General features: G+C 47.1%; 1 protein-coding gene across 1 annotated transcript in view; it reads right to left on the bottom strand.

The window, feature by feature from the left end:
- Window positions 1-2,443: 2,443 nt before the first annotated feature.
- AGPAT2 (1-acylglycerol-3-phosphate O-acyltransferase 2) overlaps window positions 2,444-25,895 on the bottom strand; it is a 43,566-nt gene continuing 20,114 nt past the window's right edge. The window contains exons 3-6 of the mRNA XM_083375201.1: window positions 23,168-23,343; window positions 10,401-10,496; window positions 7,222-7,294; window positions 2,444-5,838 (exon numbers count right to left, since the gene is read on the bottom strand). Of these exons, the coding sequence (XP_083231327.1) occupies window positions 5,672-5,838; window positions 7,222-7,294; window positions 10,401-10,496; window positions 23,168-23,343 (512 nt within the window). The 3' untranslated portion in view covers window positions 2,444-5,671. The remainder of the gene's footprint in view (window positions 5,839-7,221; window positions 7,295-10,400; window positions 10,497-23,167; window positions 23,344-25,895) is intronic.

Below are 25,895 nucleotides of genomic sequence, written 5' to 3' on the forward strand. Positions count from 1 at the left end.
GCAAAACAGGCTCACTGCTCACAAGCATTCAAGGACAAATGAATTTACGGGCAGTCCTCAACAACAGTCCGTTCCAAAGTTACAACGGCACCAGGGAAAAAGCGACTTGTGACCAATTTCCACGCTGCACAACCGTTGTAGCATCCCCCTTGGTTGTGTGATCAAAATTCGGACGCTGGGCCATTGACTCATATTTATGACGGCCGCAGCGTCCCGAGGTCACGTGATCTCCCTTTGACAAGCAAAGTCAGGTTCACTTAACAACAAATTTAACAACCTCAGGATTCGCTTAACAAGAGTGGCAAGGAAAGTCGTAAAATGGAGCAAATTCACTTAAGCAATGTTTCGCTCAGCGACAAAAATGTGGGGGTCCGTTGGGGCGGTAAGTTGAGGACTACCTATCTTCCCTCACGGGATATAATTTCACACGAAGCCTTTCTTCCCTTGCCTGGATTTGGTTATTCAGCTGCAGAAATCTCTGCTCTTGGTTACAACTGTGATTCGTGGCACCGTCCCCTCCCCACACATCCACCCCGTGGTACTTCACTACTACAGAGCTGCTCTCCCTAGAACAGGGGTCTTCAAACTTGGCCAGTTTAAGACTTGTGGACTTCAACTCCCAGAATTCCTCAACCAGAACTCTGGGAGTTGAAGTCCACAAGTCATAAAAGGGCCATGTTTGAAGAGCCCTGCTTGTGGACTTCAACTCCCAGAATTCCTCAGCCAGCACGCAGGCTAAGGAATTCTGGGAGTTGCAAGTCCACGAGTCTTAAATTGGTCAAGTGTGAAGACCCCTGCACTAGACAGACCACCCAGCCAGGTACTTAAGTGTCAGGAGTCCAAAACTACACCACATAGCCAAGTAGTAGCACCTAAAGAGGAACTTACACCACATAGCCAAGTAGTAGCACCTAAAGAGGAACTTGGGCTGTTAGTGCATCAGATTGCCTCGGCCTTTGCTAAGGTACCAGAGGCAGCAAAGAAAGCGTAGGGGACAATCCCAGGTGCTTTTTTGCAACTGTAGAGACGTCTTGCTTTTTATTTTCTCCTCTGGAACGTTTATTTTTCTGGCCACATGCTTACTTACATGGTGCTTCCCTGCACATACTAAGCGTCTTGACGGTGGGAGTCACTGCAATGTTGTGCACCGAACAGCACAATGGGGGAAACGGTGGCAGGGATTGGTGAGTAAGCTAGTAAGCCCTTTTGTACGTGAAAAAGCTATTGTAACCTGCGTGTAACCTCTTTAGGAAATTAATGGATCTTTGGGAACTGTTGACCTCTCTTGTTTCTTGAATCTCGGTAAAAACATGGGAGGCTGTGATAAGGTTGGATGGAAGCCAAAGGAAGCAATTAGGAATGGTGGGAACGAGGCTGAACAGCTGATAAGGAAAGAAATGCGGGGGGGGGTGTGCTGAAGTCTGCAAAAGTTTGAACTGATTCCACAGAAATAGCGCTGCTTTCCAATAAATCTGTTCTTGGCTAAAACAACTAAAGAAGTGGGACTTTTCATCTCGGTACAATGGGGAGAGCTTAAAATGGTCTCATTCATTTAACTGTTCTGCAGTGCCGCTGGCTCTTGAATTTTCCAGTCTCAAAAACTGGCGAGGTGCTCAACGGGGCTTACTGGGGGCAAAATGTCATTTAACTGCCTCTCGGTGGAAATGCCTTTTAAGTGAACTTGAAATGGGGCGGGGGGTGGGTGGGAAATCCTTTGCTCCGAGGGTCTTGAAAATAGCAAGATAAAGCTTTGGGTGGCATCGTTCCAGACTGTACTGGATTTTCCATGCAGACCACTCAGATACTGGCGAGCAAAAACAGTATCAAGCCAGTTTGGTGATGTGCTGAAGGTGCTGGCTTAGAAACCAGGAGAGCCTTGAGTTCTAGTCCCACCTTAGGCACAAAAACCACCTGGGTGACTTTGGGCCAATCACCAGAAGACCGCGAGTTCTAATCCAGCCTTAGGCACAAAAGCTGGCTGGGAGACTTTGGGCCACTCCCTTTCTCTCAGCCCAATCCACGTCGCAAGCTTGTTGTGGGAGAAACAGGATGAAGATGTAGTGTGTTGTGTTGGCCAGCTTGAGTTATAGCAATTGTCCTTAGGCTTATATACCGCTTCACAGTACTTTGCAGCCCTCTCTAAGCGGTTTACAGAGTCAGCCTATTTGCCCCCAACAATCTGGGTCCTCATTTTACCGAGCTCGGAAGGATGGAAGGCTGAGTCAACCATGAGCTGGTCAGGATCAAACTCCAGACTGAGGGCAGAGTTAGCCTGTTATAGTTAACCCATAAAATCAAGGTGAATAGCTAGCACTAAACACGTAACATGAGATGAATGTAACAAGGTGAATTAACCCAGGCCTGGCTGTGGAGCTTCTGCCTCTCCTCCCCACAATCCCCCCAAAGCAGAAATTTTGGGAGGAATCAACCACACCAGCCTTGCTTCTCTTTAAATAAAGTTCTTTATAAAAATAGTACATTGGACAATACCAAAAAGCAATCAAAGGTTTTGCAATGAAGGCACTTTGGCACACAATTTTTGGTATGCTTTTGAAAGGACGGGGAAACCATTCTTCAGCTGTCGGAACTACAACTCCCAGCAGCCACATACTCTCCCTTTCTTTCCATTCCCCAAAGACGATGAGCGCTTTGCCTAAGGTTAAGGGGCCTTCCTTCCAGTTGCCGCCACGGCCTTGGACAGGACAACTATGTTCCCAAACCTTGTAAATAAAGCTGAAACTGGCTTAAAACGATGGTGGATCCAAAGGACCGTCTGAATGCTGGAGTTGTGCTCATTGGGTCCTGCAGATGCTGGACCAGGGGTAACTTCGTCCCAGCTAAGTGGGAAATGGGCTTTGTTGCAGAATTGGAGTGGGGCCCTACTTAGATGGAGCAGAGAGATCCTGGACATTTGGCTGTTCTGGAGTGGCCTTTTTCAACCTTGGTGACTTTTAAGATGGGTGGACTTCAAATCCCAGAATTCCCTATGGGCCCTCAACCAGTGGGCTGTGGCCCAGCAGTGGGCCGTGGCCTCCTGGCCACCGGGCCATGGGAGAGGCTGACCAGTACGCGCACGTGTGCGTGCATAAACCCCCAGTCATGCTAGTGCTGTGGCCGCAGAGCATGAAAACAGGACGCCGCGCCTTGGGGCACAAAAACGGGATGCCAGCATGCCACGGGGGTGCACCGTGTGGTGCAAAAACGGGCCGATGCCATGCCGCGGGGCACAAAAATGGGTGGAAACGAGGCAAGAATGGGGCAGGGCTAGCGAATATCGCGCTAGTGCTAGCCCCGCCCCATTTGCATCACGCGTGTAAAACACTTCCCCCTCCCTTTTCCTCCAAGAAAGGTTGACCTTTGGCCTAGCTGGCTGGGAAATTCTGGTAGTTGATGACCACTCATCTTGAAGTTGGTACGGCTGAGAACCTCTGCACTGGAGCCTCCAGATAAAGGAAGCCGAGTTGTGCTCAGTCCCACTCCTGACCCGCTTTTGTGTAGAAGAATGACCCATGGGGATGAGTGCAGGGCCACAGCGGATGGGATGAAACCAAGGGAACGCAACTTACTTTTGGCAAGGACCTTAAAGATCATCTAGCCCAGCGGTCTCCAACTTTGGCGACTTTAAGACTTGAGGACTTCAACTCCCAGAATTCCTCAGCCAGCAAAGCTGGCTGAGGAATTCTGGGAGTTGAAGTCCGCAAGTCTTAAAGTCGCCAAGGTTGGGGACCCCTGATCTACCCCACTGTCTGGTCCAGGGTCCCAACTTGCTCCACACTCAAGCCCAAAAATACTCCGAGTCTCTCCCTGGGGCTGGAAAGCCTTGCTGGAAGCTTTGCAAGATGGCGGAGGCAGACTAAGTTCAGATTTGTCTTTCTTCAACTTGGACACTGAAGGAAGCACAACTGTCAACCATCAGGCAGCGGCTTCATTGGCTTGTTTGGATGACAGTGCCTGGGGTCGGCATCAAGGCTTGGGGCGAGCCACCACCGTTTAGTAGGGCAGCAGCCCAACACACAGGGAATGTTGGACAAATAGCAAGTCCTCCACCACAACTCCAAGCGAACACACCACGTCTGCCTGACGGTACTCTGGATTCTCTTATTTAAGAGTTTACTCAAACCACTTCTGGGAATCTCTGCCCCAGCACAACGGCAGTGGGCCTCACAACTCTGCTGCGGAGGGCAACGGAATTAAGTGACGGCTCGCTAGCAGCACTGTGGCCTTCCATTCTTACAAAAATAAAAATAAATTGGACATGCTTTGTTGGTGGACAAATCCTAACACTATGGCACTAGGTAAGTTTAATCAAATCTCTTTACACATTCGTAACTGTTTCCAAACGGTCTCCAGCAAAAGTATTTTTACCATCGCCCCTGCGAGCTCTTCTCTTTCACCATCAAGAGATCTCAGAACGTCCAAGTTAATTCGTCCGCTTTGCACTCCGGCACCCAAACCATGTGTGGCAACCTTTGGTGACTAAACTCCTGGAAATATCTATTCTTGCAATGTATCTTCAAAGAAAACGGGGGGGGGGGGACTTTGTCCCAAATAAATAAGAAAGCTTCCTTATTCTTAGGCGTCATTTAAAGTGGGGAGGAGGGAGGGTAGCAGATGTTTCATGCGAGACAGCCTCAAACTCTTCAGGATATTCGTAAGAATCTCCCTATTCGCCATTCTGATGCCCAGATTAATGCGAAACTCTCCCTGCCATTGTGGGAAAGAAAAGCAGGAGAGCAACATTTCTCAACCTCAAGCAACTTGATGATGTGTACGGACTTCAAATCCCAGAATTCCCCCCCTAGCACTGTTGACTGGAGAATTCTGGGCGTTGAAGTCCACACGTCTTCAAAGTTGCTGAGGCTGAGAAGCTCTGCGCTAGAGCATCGATTTGAGCCTAGGTCAGGGGCAGGCAACGTTGGCTCTTTTATGACTCGTGGACTTCCACTCCCAGAATTCCTGAGGAATTCTGGAAGTCCACGAGTCATAAAAGAGCCAACGTCGCCTACCCCTGGCCTAGGTAAAGGGTGGAACTTGCTTGGTTACCATAACAACAAATGTGGTCCTTCACATTCTCCCCAGCTTACCTGTGGGAGCTTACTTGCAACACCTGGCCTCCAACAGGGAGAGAGATGAAGTCTCAAGACAGCAAACAACCAGCATCTCCTCTTCTGGACAAGGGTCATTACTGGTTAGGGAGCGTTTCCCCCCTCTCAACCCGCGAAACTGCATCAACTAGTGCGGCCCGAGCCCGTCTTCCTTAGGAAAAAGTGCCAAGCGGGCAAGGTTCTAGGCCCAGGCGCCCAAATTATCCCAGTGCCCAATGAAGGGAAGAAGAATTACCCCAAGGGGTAAGGAGGAAGCCATGGACCCAATCCCCTGGAGTCCCCAGGAGACAGAAAAGGCACTTGGGTTGTTTAAACTGCTGGTTGTGGACCCTGGGAAGGAGAGGAATCTTTGGTAATGGCTGCTTGTGGAGAGGCAGGTGGAGAAAGAGAGGCCAGAGGAGACCCCTCCACACGAGAGGTTGGAGCACATCCACCGGTTGAATTTCTCCCTCCCCTCACTCAGTTCTTTAGGAACAGCCTACACGTTTCCCCGTAACATCGAGCAAGGGAGCCCGCTGAGGGAATCTGTCCAACAGGTGAGCCCGCAGCCATTTTGGCAAGAGACCCTACTGCCCAAGGATGGAGGCTTCTCCATTGGTTTCACGGCTCTTTCCCGACAACCTGAGGAAAGTTTCTCTCATGGTGGTGTAGCACTGCTTGGTGAGCTCATCGACGTCCTCACTGGTCAGGTCCTTCGTTGAGATGGGCGGAAAGATTTCCACCTGGATTTTGCCTGGGGACGGAGAAGAGAGTGTCCTAAATCATCTCTACGGCCCCTGGTCCTCCTTGTTCCAGCCTGCCCATTTAGAGCAGGAAGCTCCGTTGGTTGGTCCAGCCAATTCTCCACGTAGTTGGGGAGCGGAAGCCCCAAAACAGCTCCTCCACTCACCCAACACAAGGTCCAACCCCCTTCCTCTTTCCTTGTGTTTCTCCCGATTAATTCCCCCGTCTTCTTTTGGGGTCCTCCTAGCAGAATTGGACACCCCATCAACGGCCAATTTGCCGTGGAACAAACTTGCCACAGACAAGTCACCGCAAGGCAATTCCACCATTCGATTTAAATTATTTAAAATCGTGAAAACATTATTTTAATTTTGGTCACTGACATTTCATTTTTGCCCATACTTTGGCAGCCTTTTCTTTTAATGGTGCTGCACCGCTATTTCTTCCATATTAGTGTAACTCTTGTCCTGTGGCAACTTGGCCCATGGCGAGTTGTCATACAGACCCTCTGACAGTATTGATGAAGTTGTTCCAGAGTCCCACTCTATTGCTTTGATTGGGGGAACCCTCTAGAGCAGGGGTGTCAAACTCAATTTCATTGAGGGCCGCATCAGCATTGCGGTTGCCCTCAGGGAACCGGGTGGGTGTGGCCAGGGTGGGCGTGGCCTGCTGGGTGGGCGTGGCTAGAGTGCGTATGGCCTGCTGGGTGGGCGTGGCCAGCTCTACATCGTTCGCATCAAGGGTGCCTATGGGGGCCTGGGCAGGAGTGGGGCAGATCTGGGGGTCTCTGGCAGGAGGAGGGTCTCTGGGCCAGGGCCAAGGCAGTGGGGGCCGTTCCCTCACTGTTTCCAGGATGTCTTTGTGGGCCACATGAAACCACTTTGCGGGCCGGATCTGGCCCCCGGGCCTTGTGTTTGACATGTCTGTTCTAGAGAAATGGACTTTGGGAGGGTTGAGAACTGGCTCAAAGGTGGTGAAACCAGGACCGCTGGGAAACAGGGGCCGCCTGCTCTCCCAAGGGATCTGGCTGCCAGTCAGGAGATCTGTTGTGTTTCTTGACAAGCCCTATCAAGTAAGCGGCAAGGAAGGGATGCCGCTCTTGAACCTATGCATATCCGCAGGCAGAGAATCGAAACCGTGAAACTGAGCACGCTCACAAAGCCAGAAGCCTGAATTCCGTTTAGCCATGCAAGAGATTGTGGATCTCCAAGGACCATTAAGAGAAACGGAACAACACTCCAAGCTATGCATTATCCCAGGGGGTCCTCAACCTTGGCAACTGTAAGACTTGTGGACTTCAACTCCCAGAATTGGGAGCTGGCTGAGGAATTCTGGGAGTTGAAGTCCACCAGTCTTACAGTTGTCAAGGTTGGAGACGCCCGCATTATCCTACCTGAGGTAAACATATTCTTTTCTGGGTTGTAAAATGAAGAAAAGGACGAATAGACCACAGGAATTATTGGAACCTGCAAAGGACAGATATTAAAAAAAAAAGTTAGCAAAAATGTGGAAATTCTTCAATTTACAATGAGCCCTGTTTTTCTACTCCCAGGGTGACTTATACTTCATTTTTTTTTTACACCGCACAATAGTGAAAACTTTGTTCTATCAGGACTGAAGTTAGAAGATTAAGGCGTCTCTTGCTACGGTGCTTTATTCGAAAAAGGAGAAATTTTGCACAAAAGAGGAACTTGGGGAGCTGCAGAAGGAAGTCAACCAAAAGAGAACATGACCAGTGTCAAGAGCTCAGGAAAAAAGTTTCCCCAAGAACGGGCAAGGGGTAACATTGCGCAACATAACAACAGAAAAAGTGTCAAGCAGTTTGAGCCTGTGTGTGTGTGTGTGTGTGTGTGTGTACAGAAGGAGCTCATCATAATATCGTTGCATTTCATCCAATCTTCTTCATCCAATCATGTCTTTTGCAATGTCCGAAAGTTACGTTCTGGGCGGAAATAATTAATGTATATTAATTTAACTCTGATCTTACAATAAAAATAGAGTTGGCATTCACGACTTGTGCTTCTTGTTTGGGGCTGTTCCTGGGCTACCTTGAGATAGCAAGCAGCAGCCAGTGGCTTGCAAGACACGTCCCATAATCCCCACCAGCTGAGACTTATGGGAGATGGAGTCCAACTCCTCTAGGGTGTTTTTGTGCCCCCCAGCCAAAGAAGGCCAGAGGTGGGCCATTCTCTCAGTGCCTGCAAAAAAGAATTCGGAGCCAAGCCAGGGGGGGGGTCACGACCACCCAGGACCAGCCTTTAGGGACTTGGCAAAGAAAACGACACCAAACAGGTCCTCGGCTTACATCCAGTTGACTTAGTGGCTATTACGACAAACCTCCCCAGGACTACTTATGACCCAGGCTCAAAGTTCCAACAGCTGCCCCCCCTTCCCCACGAGTCAGGTGGCTGCATTTGGGGGCTCAGCAACCGTTCTGTATTTACAGCCAAAAACTGGGCTTCGCTCCGAGTTTCCGGCAAAACGGAGCCAATGCAGACAATGGATTCATTTAAACACTGCCCCGTTTGCCTGACCACCGGCACAAAAGAATCATAAAACTGGTCACATAGCGATTCGCTTAATGACCGGCGTAATTTACAACTTTAATTCCAGGCTCAATTTATGCTCCTAGGTCGAGGGCCACCTGTACACACACAGGACTAAACCAGGGGGTTCTCCGAACCTGGCCACGTTAAGACTCGTGGACTTCAACTCCCAGAATTCCTCAGCCAGGATTGCCTCTGGGAGTTGAAGTCCACGAGTCTTAACGTGGCCAAGTTTGGAGACCCCTGGACTAAAATGCCATTTATCCCCCCCCCCTCTTCGGCTGCTTTTCTTTCCATCCAGCCTGCCCACTGTACCACTTTTCCACGGAGGCCTCAAATGCGACGTTTTTTGGCCTTGGGCTCCGTGCTTACGATGGACATTCCGGCTGGTTAGTTTCTTCCACACCACAATTCACCAAAGTTAATCTTTTCTCTCTCGCTCTGGCGCCGAATTCACGCCTCACGCCTACATGGGTGGTCCTCAGTTTACAACCGTTCATTTAGCGACCAAAGTTACAACAGTGATTGTGACCGTTGTCACTTACGACCGCTGCGGTGACGTGAACAGAATTCAGATGCTTGACAACTGACTCATGTTTATGACCGTCTCAGCGTCCTGGGGTCACGTGATCTCCTTCTGCGACCTTCTGACAAGCAAAGTCGATGGGAAAGTCAGATTCACTTAATTAAGGGTTACTAACTTAAGAACTGCAGTGATTCACTTAGCAACTGTTGCAAGAAAGGTTGTAAAATGGGGCCAAAATTCACTTAACAAATGTCTCACTTAGCAGCATAAATTTTGGGCTCAATTGTGGTCATAAGTCAAGGACCACCTGTACATCACAACAGAGGTGATCTTTGAACCAGTCTTACTTTTTAGCAGCATTAAAATGTCTCAGCCTGAGTTTTTCCAGGCCCTCCAATATTGTTTGCATATGGTTGTTAATCTATGAATCTCCTTTGCACACCCCTCATTTATCAGTTCTGGAACCTTCCGACTTCTCAAGGCAGCCCCTCCCCACATTTCTTGCTGCTGCTGCTGCTGCTGCTGCTGCTATGTAGGTTCCCCCCCACCCCAATCATCCCTCTTTGAGTTTGCATTTTGCGTCCACTTTTCAAGCAGTGAGGTGCTCTGGATTGAAGAGAGGACTCAGGATGGGACTATTTTTCCAAGAATCTGAAAAGGATTTCAGGCAGTGTTTGACTTACGGCTGCAATGGAGCCCCAAATTTCTGTTGCTAAACAAGACAGTTGTTAAATGAGTTTGGCCCCATTTGACGACCTTTCTCGCCGCAGCCGTTTAGCGAATCACGCAGTTGCTGAGCTGGTAACGTGAGCGTTAAGTGGCTTCCCCGTTGACTTTGCTTTTCAAAAGATCACAAAAGGGGATCACGCGGCCCTGGGACGGTGCGGCTGTCGTAAATACGGACCGCTTGCCAAGCGTCTGGATTTCGATCACGTGAGCAGGGGGCCTGCGGCAATGGTCGTACGCGTAGAAAAACGGCCCTACGTTGTTTTTCCCCAGCGTGGTTGTAACTTCCAAGAGTCACTAACAAGGACTGCTGCAATTCGAGGGGTCCCTGCCATACGTATGTTTGTTATTCATAAAAAAATTAAAAGGCGGGATATAAATAATCAGTCAATCAACCAACGGGGGGGCGGGGGGGGCAAAAAAGAGCCTTGGTGGAGCAGTGGGCTGATGCCTCCTTAAGTAACACCAGCTGCCTGCAATTAGTGCAGGTTCGAGTCCCACCAGGCTCAAGGTTGACTCATCCTTCCATCCTTCCGAGGTAGGTAAAAGGAGGACCCAGATTGTTGGGGGCAATTAAGCTGACTTTGTAATAATGCTGCTTGGGGGGGAGGGGGCGAAAGCCCTAATAAGCAGGCATATACATAGAATGAAGGCTATTTCTAAGCACATTGATTTGTGCTTCTTAGATTGTAAGCCGCCCTGAGTCTTCGGAGAAGGGCGGGATATAAATGGGATTTTTTTAAAAAAGTCACTCTGCAAAGAAGTGTCAATCACCTGGGTCTGAACTGCGAGATGAAAAGCTCCCTTCTTGAAAGGCAAAAGGTCCCCACTCATGTTCCGTGTTCCCTCCGGGTAGATCCAGACTTTGAGCTGCAAGAGAAGGAAAGACAGACGGTAGAACATGGTGTGTGTGTGTGTGTGTGTGTGTGTGTGTGTGTGTGTGTGTGTGTGTGTGTGTGTGTTTAACATTCTGGCATCCGTTCACCCTGAACCGTTTTGCGACAGGTTCCCCTTGCTGTGAGGCTCCTAAGCCCTCTGAGCCCAAAACAGCCACTGAAATCTTGGTGTCAGCGCTGCTAACATCGAATGTTCTTGCTTGACAAGAGATGAGGAAGTAGCCATTTCGTATGTTCAACTTGTGTATTGCTTTAAGAGATGGATTAAGGTTGGGAGGGGGGAAGAGGAGGATTGCACCTTTTAAGGCCATCTGAAGCTAAAGAAGATAAGAACTTGGCGGGTTTTCTAATGGGAGGAAAACCAATTCTTTCAATTACTTGGAGAATATGATTAATGACAAAATTAGGAAGGTGGGAGAATTGTGTTTTAATCTATTGTGCAAGGGGGCGGAGATTTCAGATTCCAGCTTCCTTTGAGCAAACATTTGCCGGTGTATTAGGCTGAATAAAGGACTTTTAAGCTAAACAATGCCTCAGAGTCACTTGAAAAGTCCACACGTCGGAAACTTGACACTTGAGCAGAATAAGCAGAATAACAAGTAGAAAAGGCCCTTGGAGGTCTTCTAGTCCACCCCCCCTTGGCTCAAGGCAGTGGACCTTACGCCATCCCGGTCAAGTGGGTCTGCACACAATGTTTGATGACCTCCGGTGATGGAGTCCCCATAACCTCTGGAGGGAACCTGTTCCATGGATTAATTGTTAACGGGGCTGGGTGGGTCAAGTATTGTGAGAGCTGGGCCTTTGTTTTGACACATGGTTTGTGAAGCCATTTGCGGGACAAATATAACCATCAATCAGAATAGAGCTGGAAGGGACCCTGGAGGTCGTCTAGTCCAGCCCCCCTGCTCAGGCAGGAGATCCTACACCATTTCACACAAGTGGCCGTCCAGCCTCTTCTTAAAAGCTTCCAAGTGATGGAGCACCCACAACTTGTGAAGGCAAGTCGCTCTACTGGTGAATTGTCCCCACTGCCAAGGAAGTTTCTCCTTGTATCTAGGTTGCTTCTCTCCTTGATCAGTTTCCATCTGTTGTTTGTTGACCTGCCTTGTCCTGTCCCAAATTAAGTGATTTCAGGGTCGTAAAAAGAGTTGTTTTTCTCCTGCCTTCTTGTGCTTTGGAAAGTAGGCTGACTCCCCCTTCTTTGTGGCAGCCCCTCAAGTACTGGAAGCTGCTATTGTGCCTCCCCCAGTCCTTCTTTTCTCGAGACTAAAAGGTCAAGGTTCCCCCGCACACGCGTGCTAGTCGTTTCTGACTCTAGGGGCCGGTGCTCATCTCCGTTTCAAAGCCGAAGAGCAAGCGCTTGTCCGAGGACGTCTCCGTGGTCATGTGGCCAGCATGACTTAGACGCCAAAGGCGCACGGAACGCTGTTACCGTCCCACCGTGGCGGTCCCTATTTTTCTACTTGCATTTTGACGTGCTTTTGAACTGCTAGGTTGGCAGAAGCTGGGACAAGTAACAGCACTCGGGATTCGACCCGCCAAACTGCCGACCTTCTGATCGACAAGCTCAGCGTCCTAACCCACTGAGCCACCGCGTCCCTTCTCTAGACTAGCCAAACCCAAATCCTGCAGCCGTGCTTTCTTATCCCCAAGAAGTTTCACACCTAATTTAAGACCTATTGAACGACTTGGGAGCTTGCAAACAGTCTGGGCCCCTCAAAGCAACCCATGGAGATCTGCGCATCTCCCCATCACCGTGTCAAGATTTTTGAAAATCCCCTCAAAGCAAAATGTGATTTATTTTATTTATTTTATTTTAATTCCATTTATATCCCGCCCTTCTCCGAAGACTCAGGGCGGCTTACAAGCTTAGCAGTAGCCTTCATTCTATGTATATGCCTGCTTATTATTTTATTTTTTATTCCATTTATATCCCGCCCTTCTCCGAAGACTCAGGGCAGCTTACAAGCTTAGCAGTAGCCTTCATTCTATGTATATGCCTGCTTATTAGGGCTTTCACACACACCCCCAAGCGGCATTATTACAAAGTCAGCTTAATTGCCCCCAACAATCTGGGTCCTCATTTTACCTACCTCGGAAGGATGGAAGGCTGAGTCAACCTTGAGCCTGGTGGGATGCAAACCTGCACTAATTGCAGGCAGCTGGTGTTACTTAAGGAGGCATTAGCCCACTGCTCCACCAAGGCTCATCCCTCTCTCTTTCCCTCCCTCCCACAATTTCCGCTGCAGTTTCTGAAAGGGAAAGTTCCTTCCCCTGCAAAAACTGCAGAAAACTAGAAACTCAGTTGTGCTAGTTGAAAATCTAACAGTAAACAACAGACTGACACTGACAGGGCGGGCTGCTAGCACATAAACAGGGAGCAAACCCTGCACTTTCTAGCACTGATGGTGTTAAATAGTTGGGTGATGAAACGTCCACGAGAAAACCACCCAGCTCAGAGAGCACCCAGGATTCCCCAATTCAATCCTGAGCTACAAATATTCTCTTTTATTGGTAGCGCGAATCTCGGGCTTTCGCCTCCCAAACAAACTGAGATAGTAAAAGGTAAAAGTTCCCCCCGCACATGCGTGCTAGTCGTTTCCGACTCTAGGGGCCGGTGCTCATCTCCGTTTCAAAGCCGAAGAGCCAGCGCTCGTCCGAGGACGTCTCCGTGGTCACGTGGCCGGCATGACTGGACGCCAAAGGCGCACGGAACGCTGTTCCCTTCCCACCGGAGTGGTCCCTATTTTTCTACTTGCATTTTTACGTGCTTTCAAACTGCTAGGTTGGCAGAAGCTGGGACGAGTAACAGGCACTCACTCTGTTACGCACTTAGATGCCACAACATACAAACATGGTGTTTTCAATGCACATTTCTTACTTAGGGAAAGTTGTGACTTTAAAAAAAGTAAATCTTCTCTGCCTGAGGACTTTAAAATGAAATACTTAAAAACAACTTTGCAGATCTTTTATTGATTTTTTTTCCAGCTAAAGTAGGAATCATAGAATCCCAGGGCTGGAAAGGACCTTGGGAGATCTTATAGTCCACCCCCTCCCCTGGCTCAAGGCAGTGGACCTTACACCATCCCAGTCCACGCTATTTTTTGAAAACCTCCAGGAACGTTTTGCTGATTTGATCTGACAGCGAAGCCAAATACTTTTTGAGGCTCTTTCAACTTTAAAAATGTAATTCATCTTGCCATCTCCAGGAGAATTTTGTTTTGAACAAGAAACGGTCAAATTTTGCTCTCACTACATCTACGGCTGGTCGCAACCACTAGCTGATCCTGGCTAATCTTGGGGGGGGGGGGAAAACAGAATAACAAAGTTGAAAGAGACCTTGTAGGTCATCTAGTCCAACCCCCCGTCCAAGCTGAGCAAGATGGGATTTGATTAGCACGCTAGCTGGCGAATTCTGGGAGTTGAAGTCCACAGGCCCTGTTTGAGAAACACAGCCCTTGAGCACCTTCTCTTTGGCTGAACTGAGTCAATGAGAAAATGCAGGGCTGTCTTTTCAGTCTGGCCCACATTGTGTGTGCCTCGTATCAACGGCCTAAGAGCTGCCAGAAGGGGGCGCTGTTGCCCTGGCACACTTTCAAAGAGGGCAGAAAGGTGGAAAGGAGGGCAGATCTAATCCAGCCTGGCAGCAGCTTCTAATATTCAGCAGACTTCTAATCTAGGGAAGAAGCCGAACAGTAAAGAGCAATGCGTTTGAATTGGCAGGGACCACTTTGGTGCAGGGGTGAAGGCAAAAGGCTAGTAACTGGGAGGCCACCAAGTTGTAGTGTTGTCTTAGGTTAGGGATAGGCAACCTTGGCTCTTTTATGACTCTTGGATTTCAACTCCCAGAATTCCTGAGCCAGCTTCTTGGGCCCATCACCCTCCCCCTGCCTAGGCCTTAGGAAGAAGAAGGAAGGCAAACTATTCTAAGCTTGTAAGCCACCCTGAGTCTTCAGAGAAGGGCGGGATATAAATGGAATTAAAAATAAAATAAAATAAAATAAATAAAATAAAAAATTCTTGAAAAATGTTGCCAAGAGAGTCTGAAGCAACTTGTAATCCATGCACGCGCGCGCACACACACACACACACACACAAGTCTGCAGTGTTCAGGCTGAAGAGCAACAGAGACAATCAGGGGTTTGGAAGCTAAACCATGTAATGAACAATTAAGGGACATGGGTATGTCTAAGGGCAGGCAACCTTGGCTCTTTCATGACTGGTGGACTTCAACTCCCAGAATTCTTCAGTCGGCCATTTTGATGAAACTGCGGGCTTGGATCCAGACCAGGGGTCTTCAAACTTGGCCCCTTCATGACTCGTGGACTTCAACTCCCAGAATTCCTGAGCCAGCATGACTCAGCTTGGAAACCACTCCCTTTCCCCTCAGCATGGCTGGCTCAGGAATTCTGGGAACTGAAGTCCACGAGTCATAAAAGAGCCAAGGTTGCCTACCCCTAGCCTAACAAAGAGAAGGACTAAGGGTGACATGATAGCAGTCGTCCAGCACTTGAGTGGTTGTCACAGAGAAGCGGGGCTCAAGTTATTCCTCCCGGCACCCAAGGGTGGGACAAGAAATAATGGGTGGAAGCTTATCAAAGGGAGATCAAACCTGGAGCTAAGGAGAAATTTCCTGGCAGGGACAGCAATCAATCAACGGACAGTTTCTCTCCCACAGTTGTAGGTGCACCACTGCTGGAAGTTTTCAAGAAAAGATTGGACAATTGTTTGTCCAGGAGGGAATAAGGACTCCTGCCTTGGGCAAGGGGTTGGACTAGAAGACCTCCAAGGTCCCTTCCTGCTGTACAATTCTATGCTCAATAGCTCCTCTTATTCGCTCTGCGAGATGGAGCCAGAAAGACATCGTAGGAGAACATCCAGCCAGGTATCAGGAAAAGAAAGTGCAAAGATATAGGCGGCAGTTTTGGAATAGAACAGAGTTGGGAGGGCCCTTGGAGGTCCTCTAGTCCAGTTCTCGAGGAACAACCACAACGAAGCCTGCCCATCATGGTTATAACTCACGACAGTCATAAACCGGGTTGGTCATGTGACTGAGCCAATTTTACAACCTTTTTTGCAGCAGTTGTTAAGTGAACCCAGGCCTCGCATGGGGAGCTGTTTCGCCAAAACGACGATTGTTTTTTGGCAAAATGATCATAAAACGCCATCGCGTGACCATAGGACACTGTAAAGAACGGTAAATGCTGGCCGGTTGCCAAGTGCCCAAAAGTGTGGTCAAAGGGCATGGATGAGGCCAACTGTCAAATCTAGGTGCAAGTACCTGCCCGCCCCCCCCCCCGCCCCCCGGTGCATTGTAACTACAAATGGTTATCTTAAGCTATGAAGCTATATTAGCAGGAACTGTGTTTGGCCAGGTTACAGGAAGGAAGGACTAGGGGTGACATGATAGCAGTCTTCCAATATTTGAGGGGCTGTCACAAAGAAGAGGGGGTCAACCAATTTTCCAAAGCACCAGAGGGCAGGACAAGAAACAACGGATGGAAACTAATTAAGGAGAGAAGCAACCTGGAACTAAGGAGAAACTTCCTAACGGTTAGGACAATGAACCAGTGGAACAGCTTGCCTTCAGACGTTGTGGGTGCTCCATCGCTGGAGGATTCTAAGAAAAGACTGGACAACTACCTATCTGAAATGGTCTAGGGTCTCCTGTTGAGGAAGGGGTTGGGCTAGAAGACCTCCAAGGTCCCTGCCAGCTGTATTCTGATTAATATTCCTATAGAGCAGCGTTTCACAAACTTTGGCAACTTAAAAGTTGTGTGAACTTCAAGGTACTTTTAAACGTTGGGTTGGGCTAGAAGACCTCCAAGGTCCCTGCCAGCTGTATTCTGATTAATATTCCTATAGAGCAGCGTTTCACAAACTTTGGCAACTTAAAAGTTGTGTGAACTTCAAGGTACTTTTAAACGTTTCCCCAATTTCATTTAGCTAGTCCAAGAAAATTTAACGTCAGTTATTCTGGATTTACTTTTAAGTAATTATAGTTCCTTATGTCTTTTTTTATATGCGCATCTATCACAGAACTGACAAAGTCTCTGAAAAGGACTGGATAAATTCTTGAAGATGACATGACCCAGTTTTTATCGCAAAAGATTAACCTTGCACACTCAGGTGATATAGTAAAAGCAGTTGCATCTAGGTAGCTAACCTTGAGTATAAAGGCTTTCTAAACGCTTTGCAATAAAAACACATTTTATTTTGCTGCCACCGCCTCAGTTCAAGAGGGCAATGTGGATTGCATTACCTGGAAAGGTTTCATTTATGATATAACTTTCCAGACCTTTTTTTATTTTCTTTAACTGTTAAATAGTAGGTTAACAAGGTGATAAAATACATTCAGCTAATCCTTGACTTATGGCCAAAACTCAGATTGAAACTTTGATTGCTGAGCCATAGGTACTTAAATGAATCATGCCCAATTTTACAACCTTTGATTTCCAGATGGCACCGGAACTGTACATGTCTAGTCTAATGAAGAGAAGGACTAAGGGAGATATGACCGCATCTTCCAATATTTGAGAGGCCGTCACAGAGCAGAGGGGATTGGTTTGTTGCCCAAAGCACTTGAGGACAGGACAAGAGGTAGCAGGTGGAAGCTTATCAAGGTGATATCAAGCAAAGAGAAATACAATCCTTGTTTGTATAAACCACGGGTCGGCAACCCGCAGCTCCGGAGCCGCATGCGGCTCTTTGAGCCGTCTCCTGCAGCTCCCAGCCGCCCGGTGCACACGCACCTGTTCGAACGGGCAGTGGTGCACGCGCACCTCTCCAAATGGAGAGTGGCACCGCCCGTTTGGAGAGGTGCGCGCGCACCTCTCCGAATGGGCGGAGGTGCGTGCGCACCTCTCCAAACCTTTGGAGAGTTGCGTGCGCACCTCCGCCTGAACAGGCAGTGGAGCCGCTCGTTGGGAAAGCTGCTGCGGCCCGTTTGCACAGCTGCCGCCTTCAGAGGAAGGCGGCAGCCTGCAAATGTGCCGTCGCCGTCGCACAACTGGTTCCATCATACATTAAAAAAATGGCAACCGCGCGCGTCCGCGCATGCGCAAGAAAAAACATTTTGTGCATGCGCAAAACTTTTTTGTGCATGCGCATGCATGGATGCATGCGCGCGGCTCCCACTTTTTTTGTGTGTGATGGAACCGGTTCCCAGTGGCTCTTTTCCTTTTTCAGGTTGCCGATCCCTGGTATAAACAGACGCACAGAAGTATTAGTACCGCTTCATAAAGCCTTAGTAAGGCCATGCCTGGAATGCTGCATCCAGTTTGGTCACCACGCTACCAAAAAATATGTTGAGACTTTGGGAAGAGTGCAGAGAAGGGAAACTAAGGGAGACTAAAATATACGAAGAACTTTAGTAAGGCAGAAGCTTATTCACCCCAAGGATAAAACACCCAGACGCAAACTGAGCAACGTGGTATATGCAGTACAATGCAGGGAGCCACGTGCAGATCTGTACATTGGGGAAACCAAACAAGCCCTTCTTAAACGCACACCGCACAACACAGGAGAACAAACCCAGCCGTTCATCATCAGCATTTGAAAGGCAAAAGGCCGCTCTTTCGAAGGCAGCAAAGTCCACCTTTTGGACGGAGAGGACCGCTGGTTTGAAAGAGGGGTCAAAGAGGCCATCTAGGTCAAAACTGATCAGTCCTCTCTCAACAGAGGTGGAGGGATTCGAGATCATCTCTTTCCACTCTACAACACGGTCCTTTCAGCAGTTCCAAGAAGGCTCCACACCCGTTTGCACTATTCAGGTGAACCTGAGGACACAGATCAACCTCCAAGTGGCCTCAACGACTGTCTAAAAGAAGGCAAATGACCAGCTGGTTGCAACAAATACACATCCTTCCGTTCCCCACCATCCAAAGCTGAAGAAGCTTCTTGGAGGAGAAGTGAAATGTCTTCAAAGAAAAACCTTGAAGTCCAGTTGCCTCTTGAATAAGCACCTTTGGGACAGCCATGACCTGGATCACTGGGAATCTCCACAGACATATGAAAACTAACTGCAGGAACTGTGCATGGCTAGCCTCGAGAAAAAAAAGGACTAGGAGTGACATGACAGCAGGATTCCAGTATGTGAGGGGCTCCTACAAAGAAGAGGGGATCAGCCTATTCTGCAAAGCAACCTGAAGGCAAGACAAGAAACAACGGGTGGAAACTAATCCAGGAGAGAAGCAACCCAGAATTAAGGAGAAATTTCCTGACAGAACAATTAACCAGTGGAATGTCTTGCCTTCAGAAGTTGTGAATGCTCAATCACTGGAGGCTTTTAAGAAGAGACTGGACAGCCATTTGTCCAGAATGGTATAGAATCTCCTGCTATGGGCAGGACATTGGAATGTTATTATTCTATGTTTTATGTTCTAATTTGCACTCTGGTCTCAAAACGATTGAGAACAGGAAGAAAATCTGAAGCTCTTCTGGAGAACTTTAAAGTGCGGTGGCTCAGTGGGTTAGGACGCCGAGCTTGTCGATCAGATGGTCAGCAGTTTGGCGGGTCGAATCCCGAGTGCCACGTAGCAGAGTGAGCGCCTGTTACTCGTCCCAGCTTCTGCCAACCTAGCAGTTCGAAAGCACGTAAAAATGCAAGTAGAAAAATAGGGACCACTCTGGTGGGAAGGGAACAGCCTTCCGTGCGCCTTTGGCGTCTAGTCATGCCGGCCACATGACCACGGAGATGTCCTCGGACAAGCGCTGGCTCTTCGGCTTTGAAACGGAGATGAGCACCGGCCCCTAGAGTTGGAAATGACTAGCACGCATGTGCGGGGGAACCTTTACCTTTACCTTTACCTAAATCAGCTGATCCAATTCTACCTGGCCAGCCAAATCAATGGCACCTTTTGTTATTTTTCTGGGCTCCTTCAAGTAGCCAGATTGGTTTGAGCTGATTAGGAAAGCAATTCACTGAAGCACTCTGGAGGAGTTTGAAAAGTGGCATTCAGATACTAACATTTTCTTGGAAGTTATTTGGACTGGACCATTTCCAAATATTTTCGGGAGCTCAGGCCAGGAACAGCTGATGCCCTGGCACAGATCAGATCAGAGGCCAGGAAAAGCACGTGGAAGCTGCTGACTGGCCTGGGAGTAGCTTTCCCCAAGCTGGTCTTCTACCAGTTGGGGTCAAAAACTCCTTAGGAAGAAAAACCCCAAGGCTTTCCTTTTTCAAGGCACGACATTCTGCATGCGTGGGTGATGGAAGGCAGCTTTTTCATCGGTGGGGTAAAAAGCCTGTGTGTGTGTGTGTGTAAACTGGGTGTGTAAATGCAGGTTGATTGGTATGCCCTGAAAGTCTGATCTGCTGGTAAAAAGCCTGTGTGTGTGTGTGTGTGTGTATGTGTGTGTGTAAACCGGTTGTGTAAACGCAGGTTGATTGGTGTGCCCTGAAAGTCTGATCTGCTGGTAAAAAGCCAGTGTGTGTGTGTGTGTGTGTGTGTGTGTGTGTGTGTGTGTGTGTAAACCGGGTGTGTAAATGCAGGTTGATTGGTGTGCCCTGAAAGTCTGATCTGCTGGTAAAAAGCCTGTGTGTGTGTGTGTGTGTGTGTGTGTGTGTGTGTGTGTGTGTGTGTGTAAACGCAGGTTGATTGGTGTGCCCTGAAAGTCTGATCTGCTGGTCTTGGGGGCCTCAAATGCTGTTTCAGCATCCAAAAACCCAGGGGGTGTGAACCTGGTTATAGAAGGATAGCCTCAGTGGCACCACAGAAGTTCCACTTGCTTTGTAAGTAAGTGCAAATAAGCAAAAACTTTAAAATGCACACTTGCCAAGAACAAAGCACTTTTATTACTTCGGTTGCTGCTCTGGTGCTTAAAACCGCACATGGATCTTGCCAGGTCTCCACCCCTTAACTTTCTTGATTAAATTTTTGGGTAGGGGAAGGGCACACTCAGTCACCCTTTGAGAGAGCAACAAACCTCCAATTCACTCAACCAGGCCTGTCTAGACAAGATGCCACATCTGGCTGCTTCAGCCGAGACATATTTACTTCTCCTGACTAGAATCTGCAGCCTTAATTGGGACAAAGCAATGACTGGATTCCCGAGGTTCTTAGTGAAAACCCCAGCAAGGAGATCTCTTTGAGAGGCCTTCACAATGCTAAGTCCTCATGAAGGAAGGCCTCTTCAGCAAATCGTGTAGAAGGCGGTTGCTTTCACACCAACCCAGGTTATCGGAACACCCTAAGCCTTGGCAGCATTTATGGAAATTGTTTGCCCTGCCTTTTTTTCCACAATGGTTTCATTTTCCCGATCCTGAGATTTCCCAGTGGTCTCCCTTCCAACAGGCCAAATCTGCAGAGCCTTTTGAGAGCAGCCAAGATGGGTGCAATCCTATCTCCCTCCTCCCCGCCAAGAAGCTTAAGAAGATATGAGCCAGCCATGTGCTGCAGCTGCCAAAAAAGCCAACACAGTGCTGGGCTGCATTAACAGAGGGATAGAATCAAGATCAGGCGAAGTGTTAATACCACTTTACGAGGCCTTGGTAAGGCCACACTTGGACTACTGCATCCAGTTTTGGTCACCACGATATAAAAAAGATGTTGAGACTCTAGAAAGAGTACAGAGAAGAGCAACAAAGATTAGGGGACTGGAGGCTAAAACATATAAGGAATGGTTGCTGGAATTGGGTATGTCTAGTTTAATATTCAGGGTCTACAGCTGTTACCTAGGGACATCATGGACATCCAGATGCTAAGAGTAACACGTAGCTGACCCCTGGCTTAAATTAGACATGACGTGGGACAGGATGAGATTTAGGAGAATCAGAAGCAACTGAGATCTGAGAGGTCTCCAGGTGGGAGGAAACCAGTACAGGTCACCACAATGTAAACAAGATGTTGGGACTCTAGAAAGAGTACAGAGAAGAGCAAAAAAAAATGACTAGATGACTAGAAGCTAAAACATATAAGGAACGGTTGCTGGAATTGGGGATGTCTAATTTAAGGAAGAGAAGGGCGAGGGGTGACATGATAGCAATGTTCCGGTATCTCAGGGGCTGCCCCAAAGAAGAGGGAGTCAAGCTATTCTCCAAAGCCCCTGAAGGCAGGACAAGAAGCAACGGATGGAAACTAACCAAGAAGAGAAGCAACCTGGAACTAAGGAGAAACTTCCTGACCGTGAGGACAATTAACCAGTGGAAGAACCTTCCTCCAGAAGCTGTGGATGCCCCAACACTGGAAAGTTTTTAAGAAGAGACTGGACAGCCATTTGTCCGAAATGGTAAAGGGTTTCCTGCCTGAGCAGGGGGTTGGACTAGATGACCTCCAAGGTCCCTTCCAACTTTATTAGTATTATTAAGAAGTGCAAAGAGCAACTAAGATGATTAAAGGCCATGAGACGAAAACATAGGAAGAACGGTTGCAAGATTTGGGAATGGCCAGTCTAGAGAAAAGGAAGGATTAGGGGTGACATGATAGTGATATTCCAGTATTTGAGAGGCTTCCACAAAAGGCGGGGGTCAACTTATTCAAATTCAAAATTACCTTATTCAAAATTATCTTAAGATATTAAGCTGTATTAGCAGGAACTGGGTATGCCTAGTCTAGAGGAAAAAATATATTCAAAGTTATTTTAAGATATTAAGCTATATTGGCAGGACTTGGGTTTGGCTAAAGAAAAGAAGAAATAGGGGAGACATGATAGCAGTATTCCAGTGTCTGAGGGGCTGCCACAAAGAAGTGGGGGTCAAATTATTCTCCAAAGCTCCAGAGGGCAGGACAAGAAACAACGGATGGAAACTCATTAAGGAGAGAAGCAACCTGGAATTAAGGAGAAACTTCCTGACAGGGAGGACAATTGACTAGTGGAACAGCTTGCCACCAGAAGTTGTGGGCGCTCCATCCCTGGAGGTTTTTAAGAAGAGCCTGGACAGCCAATTGTCTGAGATGGTGTAGGTTCTCCTGCTTGAGCTGGGGGTTGGACTAGAAGATCTCTAAGGTCCCTTCCATCTCTATTCTGATTATCTTTTCCAATATTGTTTTCTGGTCTGGTGTGGCCTAATCTTGTCTGATTTACCCTACCTTACTCTATATTAAAGGGACGCGGTGGCTCAGTGGGTTAGGATGCTGAGCTTGTCGATCAGAAGGTCGGCAGTTTGGCAGGTCGAATCCCGAGTGCCGCGTAGCAGAGTGAGCGCCTGTTACTTGTCCCAGCTTCTGCCAACCTAGCAGTTCGAAAGCACGTAAAAATGCAAGTAGAAAAATTGGGACCGCTACGGTGGGGAAGGTAACAGCGTTCCGTGCGCCTTTGGCATCTAGTCATGCTGGCCACATGACCACGGAGAAGTCCTCGGACAAACGCTGGCTCTTGCCTTTGAAACGGAGATGAGCACGCATGTGCGGGGGAAGCTTTACCTTTACCTTTTACTCTGTACTATTTTGCCCTAGATTTCCAACTATTTCATTTAAAGGGTCCCTTCCAGCTCTATTCTGATTGATCAGTTAAATATATTTGTCCAGAAAATAAAGCAACTGGTGGCTTCCTCACCCATCGGTCCAAACAAAGGCTCAGCTCTCACAATAACTGACCCCCAGCCCCGTTTTGCCTCATCCAGCAGGCAAGTTGACTGGCCAAGGTCTCATTACAAAGGGACCCTCCCACACACCCACACACCCACAGACACACACACACACTCACGTTGTCGCTGGTCATGGCCTGGCTGACTCCGGACATCACGGATTTGGCTGTGCCGGTTCTCTTCCGGTTGATGTAGATGACCCCGCCGAGGTAAGTGACCAGCCCCACGGGCCCCATGTACAACACCTCCTTCTTGGCAATTTGGACACAGCGCTCCGGAAGGATTTCCATCAGTCCTGTCAAGGAGAGTGCAGGAGAGACACGGGTGAAAAGCTGTCTGGAGATCCACCAAGCGTCCCTCGTCTTCCTGTCTTTGCCCATCGTGATCAGCCGAGCCTCAGAGGAACGTCCTGTTTGGCCTGGGGAACCCTAACCTGGTCCTAGCCTCCCTCGCAGGGTTGTTGGGCAGGCAAAAAAAATGGAAACAACCGAGATGCGCCCTTATTTTTGTAGCTTTGAAAGCTCATTCAAGGTTTCACGGTCTCCGAGGAAATTGGTCTCTCAACTGCATATCACAGCTCAGAGCTGGGAGGGGGTCTTAAAAGGTCGGGCTGTGGTGGGAGAGCAGGCAGGTCCAACCAGGAAGCCCCCACTGAATCTGGAAGGAGATTTATATATGTCAGTGGGTGATCTATACGAAAATGGAAGGACGTTTGGATTCCTACTATGGATGAACGGCCACAGAGGTTGATGGAGTTGGCAGAGGTGGCTAAATTGACTGTTTTTTATTAAAGAAAAGAATTTAAGTACTTTTCTTTCCACATGGAGACCACTTGTGGATGTCGTGCTTGAGGTGGGGGGAAAAAATGAAACTTCGATCTTGGGATTTACTGACGAGATTGATTTGTTGTTATAAAAATGGCTAGTTTATGCTACTTTGGAAAAGTGAAAACTGGAGGTTCGATGCTAATGCTCTATTCTACTGCAACAGAGGCAGTCGGAAGTCAATGTTCTTTTTTATTTCTCCCGTCCTCCCCCTCACTTCTTTTTCCCTTTTCCTTCCCCACTGGGTCCTACTATCGTTTTTTGTATTTTGTATTTTATTTTATGATACAATAAAATGTTATAATGAGAGGAAGGAGATTCCCACCCATTTACATCACACACCTAGTCTACCCATTTACGTGGGTCATAGTCTACGGCTGGGTCATGAAGCAGCTCAACACACTTTCAGCCTATCTAATCTATCTATCTATCTATCTATCTATCTATCTATCTATCTATCTATCTATCTATCTAGTCTGTCTGTCTGTCATCTATGTCTGTCTGTCTACCTGTAACTATCTCTATTTATCTATCTCTATCATCTATCTATCTATATCTATCTCTATATATATATCTATCTATCATCTATCTATCTCTATATCTATCATCTATCTCTATCTTATAACTATATCTATATGTCTATCTATCTATCATCTATGTCTATCTATCTACCTACCTATCTCTTTCTATCATCTATGTCTGTCTATCTGTCTATAACTATATTTCTATCTATCTCTATCATCTATCTCTATCATCTGTCTATCTATCTATATCTATCTCTATATCTATCTATCATCTATCTATATATCTATCAACTATCTATCTCTATCTTATAACTATATCTATCATCTATATCTATATCTATATGTCTATCATCTATGTCTATCTCTATCTATCTATCATCTATCTATCTATATCTATATCTGTCTATATCTATATCTGTCTATCCTGTCTATCCTGTCTACCTCTGTCTGTCTGTCTTTCTATTTGTCTCTGTCTGTCTGTCTGTCTGTCTGTCTATCTATCTATCTATCTATCTATCTATTTATGTCTATCCTATCTAACTGTCTATATCTATCTGTCTATCCTGTCTGTGTCTCTATGTCTATCCTATCTATCTATCTATCTATCTATCTATCTATCTATCTATCTATCTATCTATCATCTATCTATCATCTATCTATCTATCTATCTATCTATCTATCATCTATGTCTGTCTGTCTATCTACCTATAACTATCTCTATTTATCTCTATCTTTCTATCATCTATCTCTATCATCTGTCTTGTCTATCTATCTATATCTATAACTATATCTATCTATAACTAAATCTATTTCTGTATCTCTATGTCTGTCTATCTATATCTATCTCTATCTCACAAGTGATTAAATAATCTATATATTGAACTATAGATCATCTATCATTTATAAATAATTCTGCAATAAACCTTCAGTCATTTGAACTGCCTTAGTTCCTGATTCCATGCATCTGACAAGTCTAAATTTAACAAACTATTATTATTAATGAAACATTAATAAATTGTCTACACAGGGTACAGAACTGGCAAGGATTCTTTGTTTCTCATGGGAATTTTCTGTCTCTTTCATAGAAAAATGGCAAACTTTTTCCATGGCAAACGTACTTTCCTATCTGAAACACTAGCCTAGAATTCATTAGAAACTGTTTCTGGATTATAATCTTATAAATGGGTTCCTAGCACATCCAAAGTTTCTTTCTAACATATGATTATAATACTGTACCCTATTTTTTTAACATTAGGCAGAAATTATCTTTTATCCCAGCTCCTAATTTATAACCTGAGTCATGGTGATCATAGTTATTAACCAGAATGGCATAATTTTAATAATGATTCCCTTCAAAACTTGGATCTTAAAACTGATATAAGAGATTTTAATATGTAGATGTAAATCCCTGTTATTACGGCAAACATGATGATGTTAGTAGCAGTGCTGTGTCTGTTTTTCTTCTTTGACTGTTTTTGTAAATAATAACAATGCCAAAT

This window comes from Vipera ursinii, assembly GCF_947247035.1.
Source record: "Vipera ursinii genome assembly, chromosome: 16".
Taxonomy (NCBI): domain Eukaryota; kingdom Metazoa; phylum Chordata; class Lepidosauria; order Squamata; family Viperidae; genus Vipera; species Vipera ursinii.